This window comes from Microcaecilia unicolor, chromosome 4 (genome assembly GCF_901765095.1).
Source record: "Microcaecilia unicolor chromosome 4, aMicUni1.1, whole genome shotgun sequence".
Taxonomy (NCBI): Eukaryota; Metazoa; Chordata; class Amphibia; order Gymnophiona; family Siphonopidae; genus Microcaecilia; species Microcaecilia unicolor.
The window spans coordinates 232,269,509-232,291,515 of NC_044034.1; the positions used below are offsets into that span (position 1 = coordinate 232,269,509).

Below are 22,007 nucleotides of genomic sequence, written 5' to 3' on the forward strand. Positions count from 1 at the left end.
ATGGCATGGAATGGGTAAATGTAAATCGCTTGTTTACTTTTTGCAAAAATACTAGCAGAAGCTACAAAGTAGTAAATTTAAAACGAATCAGAGAAAATATTTCTTCACACAATGTGTAATTAAACTCTGGAATTCATTGCCAGGAACTGTAGTAAAAGCAGTTAGCTTAGCAGGGTTTTAAAAAAAGGATTTAGTTAGCTTCCTAAAAGAAAAGTCCATAAGCCATTATTAAAACAGACGGGGAAAATCCACTGCTTATTTCTAGATTAAGAAGCATAAAATGTATTGTACTGTTTTGGGATCTTGCCAGGTACTTGTGACCTGGATTGGCCGCTGTTGGAAACAGGATGCTGGGCTTGATGGCCCTTCAGTCTGTCTCGGTATGGCAATACTTATGTAAGACGATGGTTATTAAGCTAACAAAAGGAGCGGGACGGACAGTAGGGGATAGTGAGAGATAGAAAAGGATGCCAATACGAAGGGTTGAAAGTTAAGCATAAGAACTCTGAATGTGATCCATTGCTCTATTGGAAGCCAATGGTGCGATTTAAGAAAAGGAGAAATATGGCCAGATCGATGTGCGTTGCAGAGAAGCCTCATAGTGGTATTTTGTAAGGTTTGTAATGTCTTTAATAGTGAGTAGTTATAGCCTATGTAGATAACGTTACAGTAATCTAGTCTTGTGGTAAGCAGTGACAAGATCAAAGCATGTATGTGTCATGATCTAGATAGCGTCAAATGGAATGTGACTGTCGCAGGACAAAGAAGCCAAATCTACATAACTTGGAAATTTGAACAGAAAACGACAAGTGAGAATCTAACAGAACAACTAGATAACGAAAGGATTCCACCGGAAAAACTTCAGTATCTTTCAGATGAATTCAGCACAACAAAATCTATAAATCATAGCACATTTTGAGGCTCATTTTCAAAGCATATAGACTTACAAATTTATACAGGTTACTATAGGGCTCATTTACAAAGTTCCATAGGTTTCTATGTAACTTTGTAAGTCTAAATGCTTTGAAAACACACCTCCATGTAAGTTTTTATTTTTTTTTAATTTTATTTATTAATTTTACATTTTAATTCAAGCGTAATTCTTGAAGTTAGAAAAAGATGATTTTAAGTCAAAACATTGTCAAAGGAAATAAAAGATATTACTCATCTTTAGTCCAATATCAGGAGGCATTACACAATACTTATGGAAATTAGAAACTTAGGATAGAATAATAGCTTCTAAACTAAGAAAAAAAAAAAAAGGCGGCTGAGAAGAGCTCCCAGGAATAATTACACTTGTTACAGACTTGAAGTTGTTTTAGTCCTTGGATGTAGCATAGGTGACTCAGCCAGTTTAGGTTCCAGAAAAGAATTTAACAGTTTTGATTTAAAAAAAAAAAAAAAAAAAAACTTATTTAACAAAGTTTTAAGACACATTTACAGGGAAAGTTCAATCAAAATAAAATGCCCAATTGCAAAGCTTTCGGGCAAAGTTTAAGAAACTCTTGTCTTTTCTTTTGTCTCCATGTTAAGTTTTTAAGTCTATGTGCTTTGAAAATGAGCACCTTTGTTTCTCAAGGAGATGACCTCTATAAAATTGTAGACCTGTGTTACTGGCTGATGTAAAAATACCTTTAAATTGTTACTGGTTGGTATAAAATACCTTTAAACAAAAATTTAAAAGATAAGCTAAATACTTATACAATTTATGTCCAATAATTGATTGCATGCCTCACCAATTAGCTGTGTTACAAATTATAACATTCAACATCTACCAGTACATTTTAACTAGGGCTGCATGTCGATTCAAATTTTTAATCGTGAATAATTGCCAAGATACTGTATTTATTTATTTATTTCCCACTGCAGCTCAACTATTTTGATTATAACCATAGAAAGGCAGTATAATCAATCCCATCCTCCTTCCCTTCCCTAAAGGGTTCATAATCTCCTCCCCCCCTCCCAAAATCTCTCTCTCTTTCTTTCCTTACTCCCTTTCCTCTTCCCCCAGGTCCATTATCTCTTTTTCTGTCTTGGGGTCCATCATCAATCTCTCTCTCCTCTCCTTCCTCCCCTCCACCCCCATGGGTGACTGAAACTTGGTGGTCAGCAGCACCAAGCTCTTCTTGTGGTTGCTGGAGCTCACTGCCCCAGCCAATGGCCCCTCCAGCTCTTCTCAGGGTCTGCAGCTCACTCCCCTCCCCCATCCCACCTGGGGTTTGGAATCTGCCCTGCCTCTTATTCTCCCCCCCCCCCCCCCCCGGCTGGTCTACCTTAAAGGTGGTCTTCTGTTGGTCCCTGGCAGTGCCAGCATTGCACATACAAGTGGCCTTTTCTGAAGCTTTCCATTTGGCCCATCCCACATCCTCTGATATCACTTCCTATTTCTGCACTGGCAGAACGGTCAGAAGGAAAGCTTCAGAGCAGGCCACTGGCAGCATATGTGCAATGCTGCCACTACTGGGGACCAAGAGAAGACCACTTTTAAGATACACCACTGCAGGGGAAGGTGATTGATGTTGAGTTGAGGGCTAAGGGGAAAGACGCCAGATCACACCAAAGACAGAGGTTGGGAATGGAAAAGAGCAGAACAGATGATTATTTTTTCAATTCCAATTATATTTTTATTGATCATGATACAATTAACACATTATTTGCAGGTTAACTGCGATTAACTCGCACCCCTAATTTAATCAATTCTAACCCTCTTCCTGAACATAGGATATTGCCTTTCAAACCACAAATCTTGTGGCAATGCACATATGAATGTAAACTGTAACCAAACCACCCCAAACTGTTGCAAAGGTCTTAGATTCCTAAACGGCTTGAACAATTAAAGTAGGTTCCATAAAAAAAGAAAGACCCCCCCCCTCCCCCATATTGCCTGTGCAAAAATAAATTTCATTTTTTTTTAACTAAAGAACTCCACCTTACCTTTGTTGATGATACATTTCTCAATTTCTGTCAGTTCCTGTTTGAAGCTAATGAGTATTTGTACAAAGCCCACATGAAAGCTTGGTAGGTTCTAAACTGATGTTCAGCAGGTTTTTTGGCAGTAAGAAGGACTCCATGCATGGTACTTTCTGAACTTTGAAATGTGACTTCATCAATGAATTTCTGCAATCTGAAGACTACTTGTCCATATGCTGCTATCTGCTCCAGCACAGACCTTAAACAGTTCTAGAAGAAAATATATGTTTTATAATTACTAGTATCTAACAAAAATGAAATCATAATAAAAATGTTTAAATCATTTATGTAATCCCCTTGTATCACTCACCTAAATCTATCAAATAGGCAGTTTAAGCTGATTTTTATTTATTGTAATAAGTTAGCATCTACAACCTGTTTGCTGCCCTCTATATTTTTTAAGCAGCAAACTCTCTTAATATGGCAACTCATTTAATAGAATGTTACTATAATCGAATTTATATTTAGCTCTTGGATTAGATACAGACAGCAGAGACATTCAAACAGATAGGTCCTGTTCTGTTCAACATTTCCTATTTACGTTTGTTATTTTTTATTTTATAAATAAATAACAACAAACCTAAATATATAAATAGAAAAATCAAACAAAGTGGTACAAAATCAAAGTTTAATATGATAAGTGAAGGAATGAGATGTGGTCAACACACAGTAAACATGCTGGGACAGCTGGCTTCCTTAGTGAAGGTAAGCAAGAAAAATTCTTTCAAATAGCAAACCATATGGCTGCCTGAGACTGAAGTTCTTCCAACTTGAGGAAGAAACATCTCCATACTGAACACATATCACTCTGGAAGAGATCAAACCGGCTGTGTGCCTAATTGTAGAATGGCAAGCAGCAAGGCTGGTAAAAGATGTAGAAAAAGAAAGTGAAGGCTGGTAAAAGATGTAGAAAAAGAAAGTTCATAGTGCCTAGCCATATACCTGCGGCTATGAGAAGTCCATGAACATTTCTGCTGAAGGTGCTAGAAGACCTGTAGATTGCAGAGATACTGTGGAAAGCCCGACTACAAACAAAATTGCATTGCACTGAAACACAGTTAACAATTTATGTAACAATATGTCATCTATCTGATACTTTGTTCCATACTTTGTAATATCTCTGTGATACTTTGTACCATACTTTGTAAGCCTACACTATGTAACTATGTCATCTATGTGATACTTTGTCCATACTTTGTATTATCTCTGTGATACTTTGTAAGCCGCACTGAACCTGCTATCGAGTGGGAAAGAGCGGGGTATAATAAATAAAAGAGGGATAAAATAAGAGGAAGCAATTGCTGACGACGAGACTTCAGCTGACACATCCTCTTTTATCCACCAATACTGAAAGTGATCTATTATAATACATAATATAATAATTTGCTATTGTGATTATGGAATTCTTACAGGAAGCTTTGCATTGCAACACCTTTCTGACCTTTGATGCAGGTATTTCCCGAAACAAAGTGGTCCTTCAATAAAATCTGCTTCCTCTGATCTTTTGGCTCTACCTTGAGGTTCCATCAGTGGCCCACTACACTGCTATTTGCTTCACATTTATTTGTACTACTGTCAACCTCTGGGCTGCTTGATCTAGATTATATATTAACAATGAGTTAACAGACACATTCCATCTTCAGGAACACAATGAGGGTGCCCCCTTTCCCCTTTCTTTTCTGATCTGCTAATAGAATCCCTTCTTATTGTCATATGCAATAATCCAGTGATCAAGGGATTAAGGCCCTGATGTACTAAACCTAACAAACCAGCAACATGGCTTTTACACCAGTTCTAGTTGGTTTAGCAAGCAAGGAGTACAAGACATGCACAAAAGGGTTCTTCGAGCTTTTTTCCTGTAATGGTAGCAGCTAATGAAAGTTATATGTAAGGCTATTATAATTTATTTATTTTTGTTGCATTTGTATCCCACATTTTCCCACCTATTTGCAGGCTCAATGTGGCTTACATAGCACCGTGGTGGCGATCTCCAATTCCGGTAGGAGAAATACAGAGTGGTTTAGTGTTAATGTTCATAAATGATAGAGTATTTTAAGTAATCAGGAGAGAGAGTTCAATTTTGTCCAGAAGCAGCAACTACCTTTAACAATGAAATTTAACAGGAAGTCTCTGGAGGCTGTTGGTCCTGACAGTTCTTGCTAGTACTCTACAGCCGCAGGGTCCTCTTGTGCTTAAGGTGTGAGAGCAAGCACTATTGTCAGCAAAGGCTGCAACACATTATTGTAAGAGCCTCAGCACACCTTGAGAGAGAAGCAAGGGGAGGAGGGAGAGGGAACGAGAGCACAAGTCTTTGTCCTACAGCCGGCTGCCCTCCTGTAACCTCCTGGCTATGCGTGAGCAGATTCTGCAGTACCGAGCACAAAAAAAAAAACTGGCCAGGAACCCCTTGAAGGGATTGGAAGGGTGAACCAGCTGTATTGTTGCTGCTGAGCTTGCCTTGCGACGGAGGTGGGGAGGAAGTGGAAGGCCTGATAGACAGGGCCGTTCCTCTTGTCACTGCTCTATAGCGAGGATGGTGGTCAGAGAATATAGCCTGCCCTCTCCTCTTTCTCTGGTGTTGTAGCCAGTCCTGCAGGTGGCTGAAGGTAAGATTCAGTAGAAAACAAAAAAAAAAGACTACAAACTAAATTTTACCGATTTGGAAATACAGACGGACTCTTAACGGGGACCTTTGTGCATCTGGGCCTAAATTGGCAAGGAAATAGCTATAAGTTATCAGCTTATGTTTAACTAAACTACAATCCTTCATACTTTCTTGGCTACAGATCACTACTATTACTTATCATTTCTGTAGTGCTACCAGACGTACACAACACTGTACACTTGAACATGAAGAGACAGTCCCTGTTCAATACAGCTTACAATCTAATCATGACAAACAGGACCAATAAGAGATAAGGGAATTACTTTAGGTGGGAATGATAAAACATACATAAGTACTGAACAAGTAAATAGAGATACAAGCAGCTTCAAAAAGGCCTAGATTTGAAGACGCCATAGATGGAGCTTGAAGTACCAACTGAGGAAGTCTATTCCGGGCGTATGGTGCAGCAAGATAAAAAGGAATGGAGTCTGGAGTTGGAAGTGGAGGAGAAGGGTACAGGTAAGAGAGACTTACCCAATGAACAGAGTTCCCAGGGAGAAATGTAGAGAGAGATGAGTGGACAGGTACTGAGGAGCAGCAGAGTGAATTCACTTGTAAGTCAGTAAGAAGAGTTTGAATTTTATGTGGAAATGGATAGGGAGCCAATGAAGTAATTTGAGGAGAGAGCTAATATGAGCATAGCGACACTGGTGGAATATAAGTCATGTGGCAGAATTTTGAACAGATTGAAGGGGAGAGAGATGGCTTCGTGGAAGCTGAAGTAGTCTAAGCAAGAAGTGAATAAGATTGTGGATAAGGGTTTTGGTAGTGTGCTCAGGAAGGAAGGGATACATTTTGTGATAGTATAGAGAAAGAAATGACATGTTTTAGCAGTCTGTTGGATATGTGCAGAGAAAAAGAGAGAGAGAGGAGTCAAAGATGACCCCAAGGTTACGAGCTGATGAGTTGGGGAGAATGAGAGTGTTACCCACAGAGATAGAGAATGGGGAAAGAGGAGAGGTGAGTTTAGGGGGAAAGATAAGAAGCTCAGTCTTGGTCATGTTTAGTTTCAGACGGCGGTGAGACATCCAGGCAGCAATGTCCGAAAGGTAGGCTGAGACTTGGGCCTGGATTCCTGCTGAAATTTCTGTGGAGAGGTAGATCTGGGAGTCTTCAGCATAAGGTGATACTGAAAACCATGGGAGGAGAAAAGATGAAGTCCCAAGAAGGAGCCCTGAGGTACACCAACTGATAGTGGAACAGAAGTGGAGGAGGATTAACCATACACTAAAAGTGCGATGGGAGAGATAAGAAGACAATAAGTTAAGAACAGAGTCCTGAAATCCAAGTGAGAACAGCGTATCAAGGAGTAGGTGGTGATCAACAGTGTCAAAAGCAGCAGATAGATCGAGAAGGATGAGGACAGAATAGAGACCTTTAGATTTAGCTAGGAATAGGTCATTAGAGACTTTAGCAAAGGCTATTTCAGTTGAATGAAGAGGGCAAAACCCAGATTGAAGTGGATAAAAATAGCTTGAGATCAAAGACAACTGTGGTGAATAGCATGCTCAAGTAGCTTGGATAGGACAGGGAGGAGGGAGATGGGACAATAGTTGGAAGGACAGGTAGGGACCAATGAAGGTTTTTTGAGGAGTAGTGTAACTACAGTATTTTTTAAGGCACCAGGAACACCTGCAGTGGAAAGTGAAAGATTGAGGATATGACAGATAAAAGGGATGACAGTAGGATAGTGCTAAATAGATTGGTGGGAATAGGAACAGGTAGTCAGTTTGGAGGAGGAAAGAAAATGTGCAGTTTCCTCTTCAGTGATTTCAGAAAAGGAGGCAGGAGTTGAAGGAGAGTTGACAGAATGGACTGGGGGAAGGGGAGGTGGAGATGACTTGGTTGAGAATTCAAGCTTAATCTTGTGAACCTTATCATGAAAGTGCTCAGCCAGAATCCAGGGAGAAAGTGAAGTGGGAGTTGGAGGTGAAGGCACTTTGAGGAGAGAGAGTTCAGTGTGGCAAAGAGAAATTGAAGGTTTGAGCCAAGAGAGTTTGTCAACTAGATGTAGTAGTCCTGTTTGGCAAGTGGAAAAGCAGACTGGAAGGAGGTCAGCAAGATTTTGAAATGTATGAAGTTAGCATGGGCATGGGATTTCAGCCAAAAGAGTTTGGCAGATCGGGCACAGGAACGTAGGTAGTGGATTGTAGAGTTCAGCCAAGGTTGGAGTTTGGTACGCCCTACAGAACGGGGAAGGGAGGAGTGAAAATATCCACAGCAGAGGAGAGAATAGTATTATAGGAAGAGACAGCCTCATTGACTGACTTGGATAACAAAGTGGTTGAGAAGAGGTTTGAAACACTGGAGGAGAGAGTGGAAGAGTCAATAGCCTGAAGATTCCTAAATGTATTGGTGGAAATTGGACGAGATTGGAGGGGGAGGTTGTTTAAGTGTGAAAGTTATCAGATGATGGTCAGAGAGGAGGAGAGCTGGAGAGTGAGGAGTTGGAGGAGAAGATAAGACCAAGACAGTGGCCATTCTGGTGATTAGGGGTAGTGAAGCACAGTTGAAGATTGAAAGAGGATGTTAAAGTGAGAAACTGAGAAGCATAAGAGTCAGAGGGATCATAAGCATGAATGTTAAAATCTCCAAGAATTAGGGAAGGAGATGAAGGTTCAAGAAAGAAGGAAAGCCAGGAGTAAAAGTCAGTGAGAAGAAAGGGAATTATCAGGGGGTTGATAAATGACTGTTACTCAGAGAGGTAGAGGAGTGAATAGACGGACAGAGAGGACTTTGAAGGAAGAAAAGCATGAGACTGAGGTGAAAGAGGAGGTTGAAATCTACAAGAGGGAGAGAGTAGTAGCCCAACACCATCTCCGCAGCCAACCGGACGAGGAGTATGGGACAAAAAGGTAGCCTCCATGACACTGCACTGCAACTGAAGCAGAGTCTTCAGGGCAAAGCCAAGTCTCGGTTAGGGCAAGCAGATGGAGAGTTCAAGAGATAAAGAGGTAGTGTATGTAGGAAAATTTGTTGCAGACACAGCAGGCATTCCACAGAGCACATGATAAAAGGCAGAAAAGAAGGGGAGAGCAGATGAATAGACATTAGATTGGAGATATCACAGTTTGACTTGCAGGAATAGGATGAGAGCCAATGCAAAGGACCACTAAATCCATGTTGACTGTCTCATTAATCTATGCTTTTGAATATGCTCTGTAATTTTGTTCTTAATAATAGTCTCTACTATTTTGCCAGGCACCAACGTCAGACTCACCGGTCTATAATTTCCCGGATCTAGTGAATAGAAGTACGTGTTAAATATTAAATACTGGACTTTAAAAACTATTTTACCATGTTTCAAGACTTAAAAGCAGAAAATATAGGTAGAATTAGCTGACATTTTAAACAAGAAGTCTTTATTGAAGCAAACAACAGAGCTCCTCTTCCTAGAAAGCTGATGCTTCAAAGGGACTCTGACTCTCATCAAGCACTATCCACCTTATTAACACTCCACTGTTAACTGCTAAAGACAAACTGGCTTTTTGATGTACTGAACTGCTAGAGATCTCTGTAATGTTACTTTAAACAAGAATGTGCTTTGGTATGGTAAACCAAAAATCTTCAGACATCCCATCTGCCTACAAGACATAAACTCAAGAGGCAAAACTCTTATACCCACACAAATACTTTGCCTGCCACCATCAAGTAACCCCTAAAACTACAACCACCAACAGACCAGTTTTTAGAAACTTGGGCCTAGTAAATGCCAGATCAGTCAATAAAAAATTTCTTATGACCCATGATGTCATTAATGAATATCACTTAGACATCTTGGGAATAGCCGAGACCTGGCTGGATGAAAGCAGAGGGGTATCATTGGTTGATCTATGCTCTGCTGGATTCACTATCCTGCACCAACCAAGACAAGGGAAGTGGGGTGGAGAGGTAGCAGTCCTGATCCAAGAGATAATCTAACTGCTCAGACTATCCATCCCCCACCTGTCTGAGTCAGAATGCCTGCTAATCCAGCTGGGAGACAAGGAACCAATGTGCCTGCTCATGGTCTTCAGATTACTTCCCATCACTTCGCAATACCACATCATCTGTGTAAGAACTGCTGAATCTGCTGACTGAAGTAAACTTGAACTACACTAAGTTACTGATCATGGGAGACGTTAACCTGCACATTGAAACTCCAGACACCACTACTGCTGGCCTTCCTTGATATGATGGCAGCTCTAGGATTCATTCAGGTGATCAAATCTCCAACCCATGAAAAGGGCCATATGCTAGACTTCATGTTCTGCAGAGGGGTTGACATATGCTAGACTTCATGTTCTGCAGAGGGGTTGACATCTTGGAATACAAGTTTGGTGGCATAACACCCCTATCATGGACTGATCATTAGTACATAAGTATTGTCATAAAGAAACAGACCAACGGTCCATCAAGCCCAGCATCCTGTTTCCAACAGTGGCCAATCCAGGTCACAAATACCTGGCAAGATCCCACAAAAAGTACTAAAAATTTTATGCCGCTTATCCCAGAAATAAGCAGTGGATTTTCCCCAACTTCATTTTAATAATGGTCTATGGACGTTTCCTTTAGAAAGCTGTCCAAAACTTTTTTAAACCCTGCTAAGTTAACCACCTTTAGCACCTTCTCTGGCAATGAATTCCAGAGTTTAATTCCACGTTGAATGAAGAAACATTTTTTTCTGTTTCGTTTTAAATTGACTACTTTGTAGCTTCATCGCATGCCCTCCCTAGTCCTAGTCTTTTTGGAAAGAGTAAGCAAATGATTCAGGTCTACCAGTTACACTCCACTCATTATTTTATAGACCTCTATCGTATCTCCCCTCAGCTGTCTTTTCTCCAAGCTGAAGAGCCCTAGCCGCTTCAGCTTTTCCTCATAGGAAAGTCATCCCATCCCATCCCCTTTATCATTTTCGTCACCCTTCTCTGCGCCTTTTCTAATTCCACTATATCTTTTTTGAGAAGCACTGACCAGAATTGAACCCAATATTCAAGATGTGGTCGCACCATGGACCGATGCAAAGGCATTATAATGTCCTCATTTTTGTTTTCCGTTCCTTTCCCAATAATATCTAACATTCTATTTGCTTTCTTAGCCGCTGCAGCACATTGAGCAGAGGGTTTCAACGTATCATCAATGACGATGCCTGGATCCCTTTCTTGGTCGGTGACTCCTAACGTGGAACCTTGCATTATGTAGCTATAATTTGGGTTTCTCTTTCCCACATGCATCACTTTGCTCTTGCTCACATTAAACGTCATCTGCCATTTCAGTCTGCCAAGGTGTGACGAGCACCGGTCTTACTTTCCAACTACTGGAGTTGCCGTTGAAGCCCACTCCAGCCTTGATCATGATCTGCTTTTGCCATTTATGGGACCAAGACCATAGAAGTCTGCCTGGCATTGGCCATACTTTCCAACTTCTGAGTGCCATCAAAGCTGACTCCAGTTATGAGGTCATTTAAGTTGATACGGAGAAGCAGCAGCAGTAGGGTTGCAGTGGGAGTGAGATGGGGACAGTTACAGTTAAGCCTCCCCATGTCTCTTATACCGGGGGCAGCATATACCCCTTGCCAATGTCTCACATACTCCTTGGGGTATACATACCATGTGCTGAGAACCTATGTAGTAGGACACTTGCATATTACTTTTTTTTTTTTTGGTGTGCAACTATGAAGAGTAACATTTTTAACACTTCTATTTTGTATAAAGACTTTCATGAAGTTTTTTTTTTTAACCTGTGATGGTGTTAAGTGTTACAGCTGAAGAAGCCTTTCCGCCTTTTAATTATTCTTTAGTTTTTTTTATTAAATTATTGGATTGCATCATTTATGAAAAGAGTAGCTAAGTTATTTGCTATCCTTCCATCCTACCTCCCTCCCTCTCCACAAATCATAACATCAAAGAGCTTATGCACTAAAGGATTTTTTTAAACTTGTGTTTATGGGAAATATGCGTAGCATACAAGGCCCTTAATATGCAGACTTTGAAGGAAGGTTATCAACATGTGCTACCGATAACACAGGTTATTTTATCTAATTACTAATAACCCAGATTAAGAGAAAAATAATCCATTTTAACCCATTAGTGCCCAATGTTCCCATAATAAGCTATATGGGAACATTGGGCACTAATGGGTTAATGACAGCCCACATTTGATAACGTTCTTCTCCTTAACTACTAAACTAATACAGTGTTTGCAGACTGGGGGTTCTTGAGATATTATCTTCAAATAAAATAGACCAAGATGTATTTTACCTGGGTCACGTGAGTTACAGCTATATCATTCCTCACAGTTATCTTCCCATCATTCAGTTGAAATATGAAGAGCTTTTTCACCCCTGAGAGAAGCCTGAAAAATGGACAGATAAACAAGCAACACGTTTAAAAGTGAAATTTAAATCTTCCTTTTAATTCCTTTCCTTGAGTCTTGCCAGACCAGTCTGGCTAAGAAGGGCATGTTCCCCTGCCAGGAGATGAAGCAGAGCAAAAAAAAAAAAAAAAGTTTGGAGATGCATTCAGTCCCTCTGTAGGAGGCTGGTGCCACTCTTCAGAATACCTGTATAAAATAGCTAAGAACCCAGGATTTAAAAAAAAAAATGTTTTGTTTCAAATTTTAAACAGCACAAAAACCAAGCCTGTTGCAGAAAATATATATCTCCTTGGTCAGTAACTCAGAGCTAACACATCATAACAGAAAGTAAAATTAATCCTAAATACACAGCAATACACTCACTATTTTTGTTCTCGACCTAGATAAGGGGAGGTGGTTCTGAACTGGTCTAGCAGGACTCAAGGAAAGGAAATTGAGAGGTAAAAGTTTAAATTTCACTTTTCTTATCATCTATGCCAGACCAGTCCAGAAACATGTGACATACACAAGCTCCATCTTGACTGGGCAGGAAGAAGACACAGCCGCTCTCAGGACTCTTGAACCCAAGACAGTGACTCTCCCAACCTGAACACCAGAACCAAAGTGTTTAGAGTGGGAGTTCAGTGTAAGCAAGACCTATATTGTGCCATTATCACTTGAAAAGAAATGCATGCTCTGTTTCAAGAACTCCAGCACCCTCCCCTCTGATACCTGAAAAAAACTCTTCTAGGTGCAACCAGAGGCAAACACCTCCTTGATTCCTCCAGAGCTCAATGCCTAAATTTGAAAGGACCTGGGAACCTTCAAGGGAGGCTTATGCCCAACTTGAGTATGGTGGTCCCTATCCTCACCTGACTTTCCTACAATTGGAAGTGCTGAGCCTAAACTTGGGCAGAAGAGATATACTAGACCCCAAAAGCCAAATTATGATAATAATCTAGGAGACCTGAGAGAAGGGAGTTCAGAGTGTAGAGATGTGTATAGTGCCTAGGAAAATGGTTTATATCTAGTCTGTTTCAGCGTCCCACATTTGGCTCTCAACAGAAACACACAAACATCAAAAAATGAAGGCAGATAAGGCCATATGGCTTATCCAGTTTGCCCACCCATGTCACCTACTGCCCTTCCTTCCTTTCCCTTAGATATTGTGTGTACTTGTCCCAAATATTCTTGAATTCGATGCAGTCTTCATCTTCACTACCTCCATCAGGAAGTCACTCCACAAATTTACTACCCTTTCCATGAAGAATTATTTCCTCAGACTACTTCTGAATCTGTCCCCTTTCACCTTCATCCTATGCCCCTTCATTCCAGTGCTTCCATTCGGTTAAAGCAAATTTACCTCCTGTGAATTTATGCCAGAGAGGTATTTAAACATCTCTATCATATCTCTCCTTCCCGCCTTTCTTCCGAAGTATACACATTGAGATCTTTGTCTGTCCCTCATATGCTTTATGACGAAGACCACTGACCATTTTAGTAGCCACCCTCTGGACTGACTCCATCCTATTTATATCTTTGTGAAGGTGTGACCTCCAGAACTGTACACAGTACTCTAAATGAGGTCAAACCAGAGACAGGCATTATCACCTCTTTTTTCCTCCTGACCATTACTCTTCTTATATACCAAAGCATCCTTTTAAGCTTTCACCTTTGCATTTTCTACCTGTGGCCACCTTAAGACCTTCACATACTTTCATACCCAAGTCCTGCTTCTGTTTCATGCACAGAAGTGTTTCACCTCCTAAACTGTACTGCTCCCTCTTGTTTTTGTAACCCAAATGCATGACCATGCATTTTAAGTATTAAATCTGATCTCTGTGTGTGAGCCACAGAGGTGAACAGAGGAGCAGATACGATACTCCAGAGTCCAACAAAGTCTATTCTGGATGTTAACTTTGAAGATAGCATGGTGACAGTATCTTGGGCATCTGTGGAAGCAAAGATGGCAAAAATCACAGCCCTTTGTCTCTACTTACAAATTTTCACTCTGCCTTATCAGTGCTGTGTGCAAGTTTCTGAGCACTGGAAAATATCACTCTGATTGGAGGAATCAGAGCTCACCAATGTTGGCACAGCCAAGAAAACATTTGCTATCACAAAGTAATTAGATGAATCATATCCTCAGTGATGAGAGGCAGATGGCAGACAAGACTATCTTTTCCCAAGTTTGAATGCAATTTCCAAGTAGGTAATATATTCACAAGTGAAGTTTTATTCTTCTTAGTAATTCTTGTCTTGGCATCTCTTCAGGATCAGGGGGGTTAAATGACTTACCCAAGATCAGAAGGAGTCGTAGAAGAATATGAAGTGGGTTCTCAGCCCTTTGCTTTACTAGGTTGTTCCTCCACTTCCAAGAAAAAGTTTCTGAGGGAAAAATTAAGTGGATTCCCTGCTTGCCTCCTCCTCCTTTGGTTGAAAATACTGTTCTTCTTAGTGCTTCAAGTGGGTTGGTTCAAGAATGAGCCCCACCACTCCTGACCTCTGCTAGTGGAAAGGATAGCTATGCAAGTTCTTATATTTTGGGATGCCAAGAATGTCAGTTCACAACAAAATGATTATGCTGTCTATCTGAACTGCAGCTCCATTCTACAATGAAAAATTCCATCCTGGCCCAAAGTTGTTTTACTGCCAGTAGTAACTGAAAGTTAGAGTGGGTTCCCAGTATTTTCCCATCAGCTTATGAAGTTGCACAGACCAACTTGTCCAGGATTGCCTTACCCCAGGCCAGCATCCAAGACTGCCAAATCACTGACAGCTGACTGACCCTGGCCTAGATAAAGTTACTAGTTTTTAATAGACCTCACACGATTTTTCAAATGACCATTTCCTGAGTGATCTGCTCCTTTCATACTGCTGTTTTGGATCTTGTGGATTGCTTGCCCTGTTGTTTCCTAGCTAAAGTTATGTTGACCCTGCCCCACTGAAGCCACTGCTATGTTATCAGCTGTTCTGATCAAGGACTACCTCTACAAGACTCACAGATGAGGAGACAATAACTAGGAGGATGTCCCATGCTCAATCCCACTTAGGAGAAATATGTGGAGCTACTTGCCTGTAAGCTTCTGGGCCCCTAAACAGGATAAGGCATTACGTCTCTACGTGCATGTGGGAAACGTATGTGTACCCTTTCACAAGGTACTACATCCATAGTATAGTGAAACAAGGGACTTTATTGCCTGTGACCTGTAATGTTTGGCCAGCAGGTGGTGTCTCACATCTGCCTTATAGTAATAGCAAAATGTTTTCCTTTCAGCTTATCTTATACAGGAAGAGAGGAAAGCCCCTGATGGAAAGTAACCTGCACTGCTATTGGCCAAATACCCTCAGTGTTAATGCTCTGGGCCCTGACTGACCCTGAAGTACAAGATCCAGCCAGAATGTACTGGAATCTCATTATCTCAGAGTGGGACTCTGGAGAGTGGCAATCTCTGCACCAAGACCGACCCTGTTCAAATCCTGTGAGCAGTTATTTTTCCTGAATTCCTAAGGTACTAATTAGGTAGTAAGAAAGTATTTAGTTTTAATGTTGATTCCTGTTTTGGGTTGTTTTTTTTTTTTTACCTGTTATTGTTTGCTGTTTACACCTTTTCACTGTTCTTCGTTTTTATGATAATAAACCTATTAGTTTATTAGCTCTGTTTTCCTGGACTGACTCAAAAGCTTGGCAGTCTGTGTTCTTGGTCTGTGAGTGTTTTCTAGGAACTGTGGGACCCTTGGGATTGTGGCCCCAACGTCCATAAAAACAACTGGGGAATTAACCTGTGGGTGGGAGACTCACCCAGAGGCAAGCAGAACCCAGTGTGCAGGTGGGCCTGAGCAGTGCTGGGTTGGACCCTTTAGGTGGCCACAGGGTTAGCCCCAGGTGGGTGCTAGGCGTTTTGTGACACATAGTCATTCTCCTTTAACCCAGAGTCTGAAAGAGGAGCTATGCTTGGGACATAGAAAGGCCAAATAAAAACCAAAGAGTGAAGTCTGCCTTTGTTTTGGAGATAAAATACTCCACTGGTTGGGAAGAAACAAAATCACTCCCTACCATCAGAAATCCTGGTGGTTCCAGCATCTGAAAAAACCTGAACATGGGCAAATCTCTCTCCACTTCTGACTTGTCCTCAGTTGACAGAATGGAGGACCCAGAACCTGTCCCCCTTGTAGGGGGTCTAATACTACCATCTTGTTATATCAGTAGGAGAGTCTGAAGCTGTTACAGACATAAGAAGGCAAATCCGAGAACCATTTGGTGGTTACCTCTCAAGGAAACATATGGGAAATACACAGACAAATCTATGAGAAATCTCTTGATATCTCAACTGTCACAAGCAACTTCCATTCAGAGTGCCCTGAACTGAGAGTACCATGTCTTCAACTCCTTTTTGAAAGGAAAACAGGATACAAAACCTGTAGTTGAATTAATCAACTGAATGCTGCCACTGCTGTGGCCAACCTTTTAAGTGACAATCAGCATTCATAAGTATCATCATACAACTCAATAATGATGGCACATGTCACTATCATGAAAGAAAATGCCCAGCTCTCAGCCATCTGCAGCAATGAGGCAGGGAGTTGACACAGATGCACCTGCTCTCAAAGGCTGTCTTCCTGGTAGAATGTGCCTGGTCAGAAAACTCAAAACCTATTAAAATGTCAAGGACTTGCCCAAAAGGACCTGAAAATGGTAAGGACAAATCGAGGTCAGGTACACATATAAAGTAGCACATACAATGAGTTTATCTTATTAGGCAGACTGGATGGACCATACACGTCTATCTGCCGTCATCTACTATGTTACTATGTAAAAAGACTGAGCTTGCAGGAATTGCTGTTCTGTGGGAAGAACTCTGATCACAATCCCTGTGGTTCTACCCCCCATTAGAACTAAGTAGATTATTGAAGAGAGCAAGTGCAAAGTGATGCATGTGGGAAAAAGGAACCCAAGCTATAGCTATGTGATACAAGTTTTCCACATTAGGCGTCACTGACCCGGAAAAGGATCTAGGTGTCATTGTTGCCAATATATTGAAACCCTCTAGCCAAATCCAAAGGTCTCTATTCTATCCTCATCCTTCTTGATCTATCCGCCGCTTTTCACACGGTTGATCACAGCCTACTCCTTGACATGCTATCTTCAATTGGATTCCATGGCTCTGTTCTTTCATGGTTCTCCTCCTACCTCTCGCTTTGCACCTTTAGTGTACACTCTGGTGGATCCTCTTCCACTTCTATCCCTCTACCAATCGGTGTACCTCAAGGTTCTGTTCTCGGTCCTCTCCTAGTCTCCATCTATACTTCTTCCCTTGGCTCTCTGATATCTTCCCATGGCTTTCAATACCATCTCTATGCTGATGACTCCCAAATCTCTCTACCCCCGAAATCTCAACCAGCATCCAGACCAATGTCTCAGCTTGCCTATCTGACATCGCTGCCTGGATGTCTCAACGACACCTGAAACTTAACATGGCCAAAACCGAGCTCCTCATCTTTCCCCCTAAAGCTAGCTCTCCTCTCCCCCCTTTCTCTATTTCGGTGAATGGCACTCTCATTCTCCCAGTCTCATCAGCCCGTAACCTTGGGGTCATCTTCGACTCCTCTCTCTCCTTCTCTGGTCACATTCAGCAGACTGCCAAAACCTGTCGTTTCTTTCTCTATAACATCAGCAAAATCCATCCCTTCATCTCTGAGCACTCTATCAAAACCCTTATCCACACTCTTATCACCTCCCGTCTTGATTATTGTAACCTACTATTTACTGGCCTCCCTCTTAGCCATCTCTCTCCTCTTCAATCAATCCAAAACTCTGCTGCGTGACTCATTTTCTGCCAAAGTCGCTATGTCCACATTAGCCCTCTCCTTAAGTCACTTCACTGGCTCCCTATCCGTTTTCGTATTCTATTCAAACTTCTCCTGTTGACCTATAAGTGCGTTCACTCTGCCGCTCCCCAGTATCTCTCCACTCGTCTCCCCCTAAGTTCCCCCTCGAGTGCTCCGTTCTATTGATAAATCTCTCGTCTGTCCCTTTCTCCTCTACTGCTAATTCAAGACTCCGTTCCTTTTATCTCGTTGCACCTCATGCCTGGAATGGACTTCCCGAGCCTGTACGTCTAGCCCCGTCTTTAGCCGTTTTCAAGTCCAAACTCAAAACCCAACTCTTTACCCCTGCTTTTGAATCCTAACTCACTTACCCTGTCCTTTGTCCTCACCTCTTTATTCCCTTACCCTTAATTGTTCTGTCTGTTTACCTGTCTTGTCTAGATTGTAAACTCTTTGAGCAGGGACTGTCTTCTGTGTATGGTGTACAGCGCTGCGTATGCCTTGTAGCGCTATAGAAATGATAAGTAGATAGATAGAAAGCAAACAGAGTGTCAGGCATTATTAGGAAAGAAATGGAAAACAAAAATGAGGATGTTATAATGCCTTTGTAATGCTCCATGGTGTGACCGCACCTCGAATATTGTGTGCAATCCTGGTCACCGCATCTGAAAAAAGATATAAGGTACAGAGAAGGGTGACGAAAATGAAAAAGGGGATGGGATGACTTCCTTATGAGGAAAGGCTAAAGTGGCTAAGGCTCTTCAGCTAGGAGAAAAGATGTCTGAGGGGAGATATGAAAGAGGTCTATAAAATAATGAGTGGAGTGGAATGGGTAGACGTGAATCGCTTGTTCCCTCTTTCCAAAAGTACTAGGACTAGGGGCACACAATGAAGGTACAAAGTAGTAAATTTAAAAAAAAAGTCTGAGAAAGTATTTCTTCACTCGTGTAATTAAACTCTGGAATTTATTGCCAGAGAATGTAGTAACGGCAGTTAGCTTAGCAGGGTTTAAAAGGGTTGGATGGCTTCCTAAAGAAAAGTCCATTGACCATTATTAAAACGTACTTGGGGAAAATCCACTGCTTATTTCTAGAATAACCAGCATAAAATATATTGTACTGTTTTGGGATCTTGCCAGGTACTTGTGACCTGGATTGGCCACTGTTGTACCTTCGATCTGTCCCAGTATGGCAATGCTTATGTTCTTATCTGACAAAAGGAGCCCCTCAGTATCACTTTGTTCTGCGGTGTAAAACTTACTGGCTGTGGGTCCATTTGGGAGCCGTGTCCCCGCACAGAAACATGAAACTATCCAACCACTGCACACCTTTACCTTAAGAGAGGATCCTGTGGAACCATCTAGGTTTACTGGACCCAACGTAAGATCTCGGGTCATGCAGCCATTGCATATCATTGCGTAGGAGAGAGAAACCGAAAACACGATTAAGCATAAGAACAGAACAACTATACTGGGTCAGACCAATGGTCCATCTAGTCCAGTATCCTGTTTCCAACAGTAACTAATCCAGAGCCCCAGCCATGTTACTACAGAGGTCTCTGAGCACTATACTTCCTATCACACATCTTTTGAACTTACGAAAAAAAAACCCAAACAAACAAAAACACCCTTAACCTCTTCCTTCTGGGGAAGAAACTACAGTTCCTTTCTATTTTGGCCACCTTATGGCTACAAACTGGCAATTCTTATTTCTCTAAAGAAACTCTTTCTAATAGACTGAAGCCGTGAGAAGCAATGTGACTACTTGGCTAACAAGTGAGATCATCTTTTCAGAAAACTATAAAAAACAAATGAGATATCCTCTTTAGAGAAAGAAGGTTCTCTTTCACCCAAACTCACTAGAAGACTTATTAAGCTGTCTCTCCTTATGACCCAAGAACCTTTGGGCGAAGCCACAAGGAGAACCCTTCAGCTCACAACAAATGTATTTATTTAATCCTGTCCTGGGTTATCTAGTCACTTAGGGTGATGGATGGGGAGAGCAAACACATTTGAGAAGAGACCCTAAAAAGAGTTCCAGTCCAAGGAGCCACAGTGCACCAATCCTACGAGGCATCTGCTTCTCACAGAAAGCCTGGTGCTTTCTCTGCCTGGCTCTCATTTTTTTTCTCTTTCTCCAATAACTTTAACCAGAATGATGGCTTCACAATGAAAGGGCTCTTTTGCAAAGATGGCAGGGAGCAGTGGAGGAATGGTAGGGAAAAAATGGGGGATGGAGGAGAAGGATGCTGGTGAAGTAGGATCTGACCTGATGCAAGCCTGCTCTCTACCCCTGGTCAACCAGGTCACAGTATGCAAGAACCTTGGGAAAGCACCATTTCCTGCTCTATCAGACGCATCCAAACATGAAGCCAAGCTCTGAAAGTCTGCTAAACCGGAGGCCAGAGTCCTGGGAACATACTTCCCAGAATCTACACTACCAGAAACAGTGGAAACAGAACCATGGGAGCTTGCTGAACTGAAGACCAGAGCCCTAGGGGCCCATTTACAAAGGCAGCCAAAAACCAAATCCTGGAGCCTGATTGACCGGTGGCAGGAGTTTACTTACCAGCACCTACTTAACTAGAGGCAGCCAAATTCAAACCTATATTGCCTAACCAGAGCCCAGGACTCTGAGAAAACATTTACCAGTACCTGAGATGGTCAACTGCTGAATCTCTGGTAGTACATTAATCTGCTCCTGCACTAGCAGAGGCAGCTGAAAGCTGAACCCTGGAGTCCTGGGTTCCAGGAATACACTTACCAGCACTTGTTCTACTAGAAGCAATTGCCAGCTGAATCCTGGGAGTCTGCTCAGTCACTTACAGAATCAGATCACAGGCTGCTGCTCATGAACCAGGAATTCTGCTCAACTAGAGGAATCCACCCTTAGACTGCTGCCCTAGGAACTTGCTCAACTGAGGAAAATCGGCCCACAGACTGTTGCCCGGGAGTCTACACTCCTGTTCTGTAAGGGGAAACAATCCAGACTGCTGCACTGGGAGCTTGACTGAGATTCTGTTCTGCCATAGGAGGATAGCCTGGAGACCACTACCTGAAAATGGCTAGGACAAATCAAATTCGGGTATACATATAAAGTATTGCATATGATGTAAAATGAGTTTATCTGTTGGGCAGACTGGATGGACCGTACAGGTCTTTCTCTGCCGTCATTTACTATGTTACCCTAGGACCAAGCAATCCTGCCACACCAGACTGCATATCCGCACCATCTGCTGGAGACAGAGCAAAACTGAAGAGCAAAGGCAGCACCAGCCCACCTACAGGAGAAGTGAAGTCAGCTCCGAGCTTTTTTTCTGAATGTCCATCAGCTGGCAGAAAGACATTACCCACTTGTCTGATTTAATGTAGTATGAATGATAAGGAAAAGATTTTTAATTCCTCCAACCATAATAAATGATAAATTCTAAAATGTATATTGCTTATAATTTACTTTCAGTATAATTACAATATTAATTTCATAACACTTTCAGTAATCACAAAATATATTCATTGTACTCTATATTACACACTGTAGGTTTTGCTTGGCTTTAAGTCACATACTTGGAAAAATGTTTCTTTTTCATTGACCAGAGTACACTGAACTCTGTAAAGATAGGGAAAAAAACAAACACTGTCACAAGGAGTAACAGCTTCCTTCCATGTTACAGACCTCAGCTAAATGACACATGAAATTTCTTGATCAACAAAAGAAGCAAAAAAAAAAAAAACCCAACAACCACCACCACCACCACCACCCTGTAAAGGCTAAGAATCAAAATTTTAAAAGCATTAAAAACAAAATGCATACAGCAAAATGTTAATTATAATAAACATAATTAAAAACAGGCACCAAGAGCATTTTCTATAAGCAGCAGACTGGGGGGAAAAAAACGACTTGTGGTATATCAAAAGCCTATCAGTTTTCAATATGAAGTCTGCATCAGGGGCACCGCTCATAATTCCAATCAGATATACTGGTTCACAAACTACAGAGCACCTATAGAGGAGATACACAAGACACAACAGGCAGCTGAAAAATGGGGTAAGGGAGGAGAAAATAAAAACCATTTATTATAAAATAGACCATTACTATTCAATGACAAGACCTTATTAACAGTGGTTCCCAAACCTGGTCCTGGAGGCACCACAGCCAGTCAGGTTTTCAGGATACCCACAATGAATATTCATCAGAGAGATTTGCATTCACTA

The 22,007-nt window shown here is 41.5% G+C and overlaps 1 protein-coding gene across 1 annotated transcript in view; it reads right to left on the reverse strand.

Annotated features, from left to right (window-relative positions):
- TUBGCP5 (tubulin gamma complex associated protein 5) overlaps positions 1-22,007 on the reverse strand; it is a 268,782-nt gene that overhangs the window by 130,690 nt on the left and 116,085 nt on the right. The window contains 3 exon segments of the mRNA XM_030201310.1: positions 2,935-2,988; positions 2,991-3,180; positions 11,875-11,968. Of these exon segments, the coding sequence (XP_030057170.1) occupies positions 2,935-2,988; positions 2,991-3,180; positions 11,875-11,968 (338 nt within the window).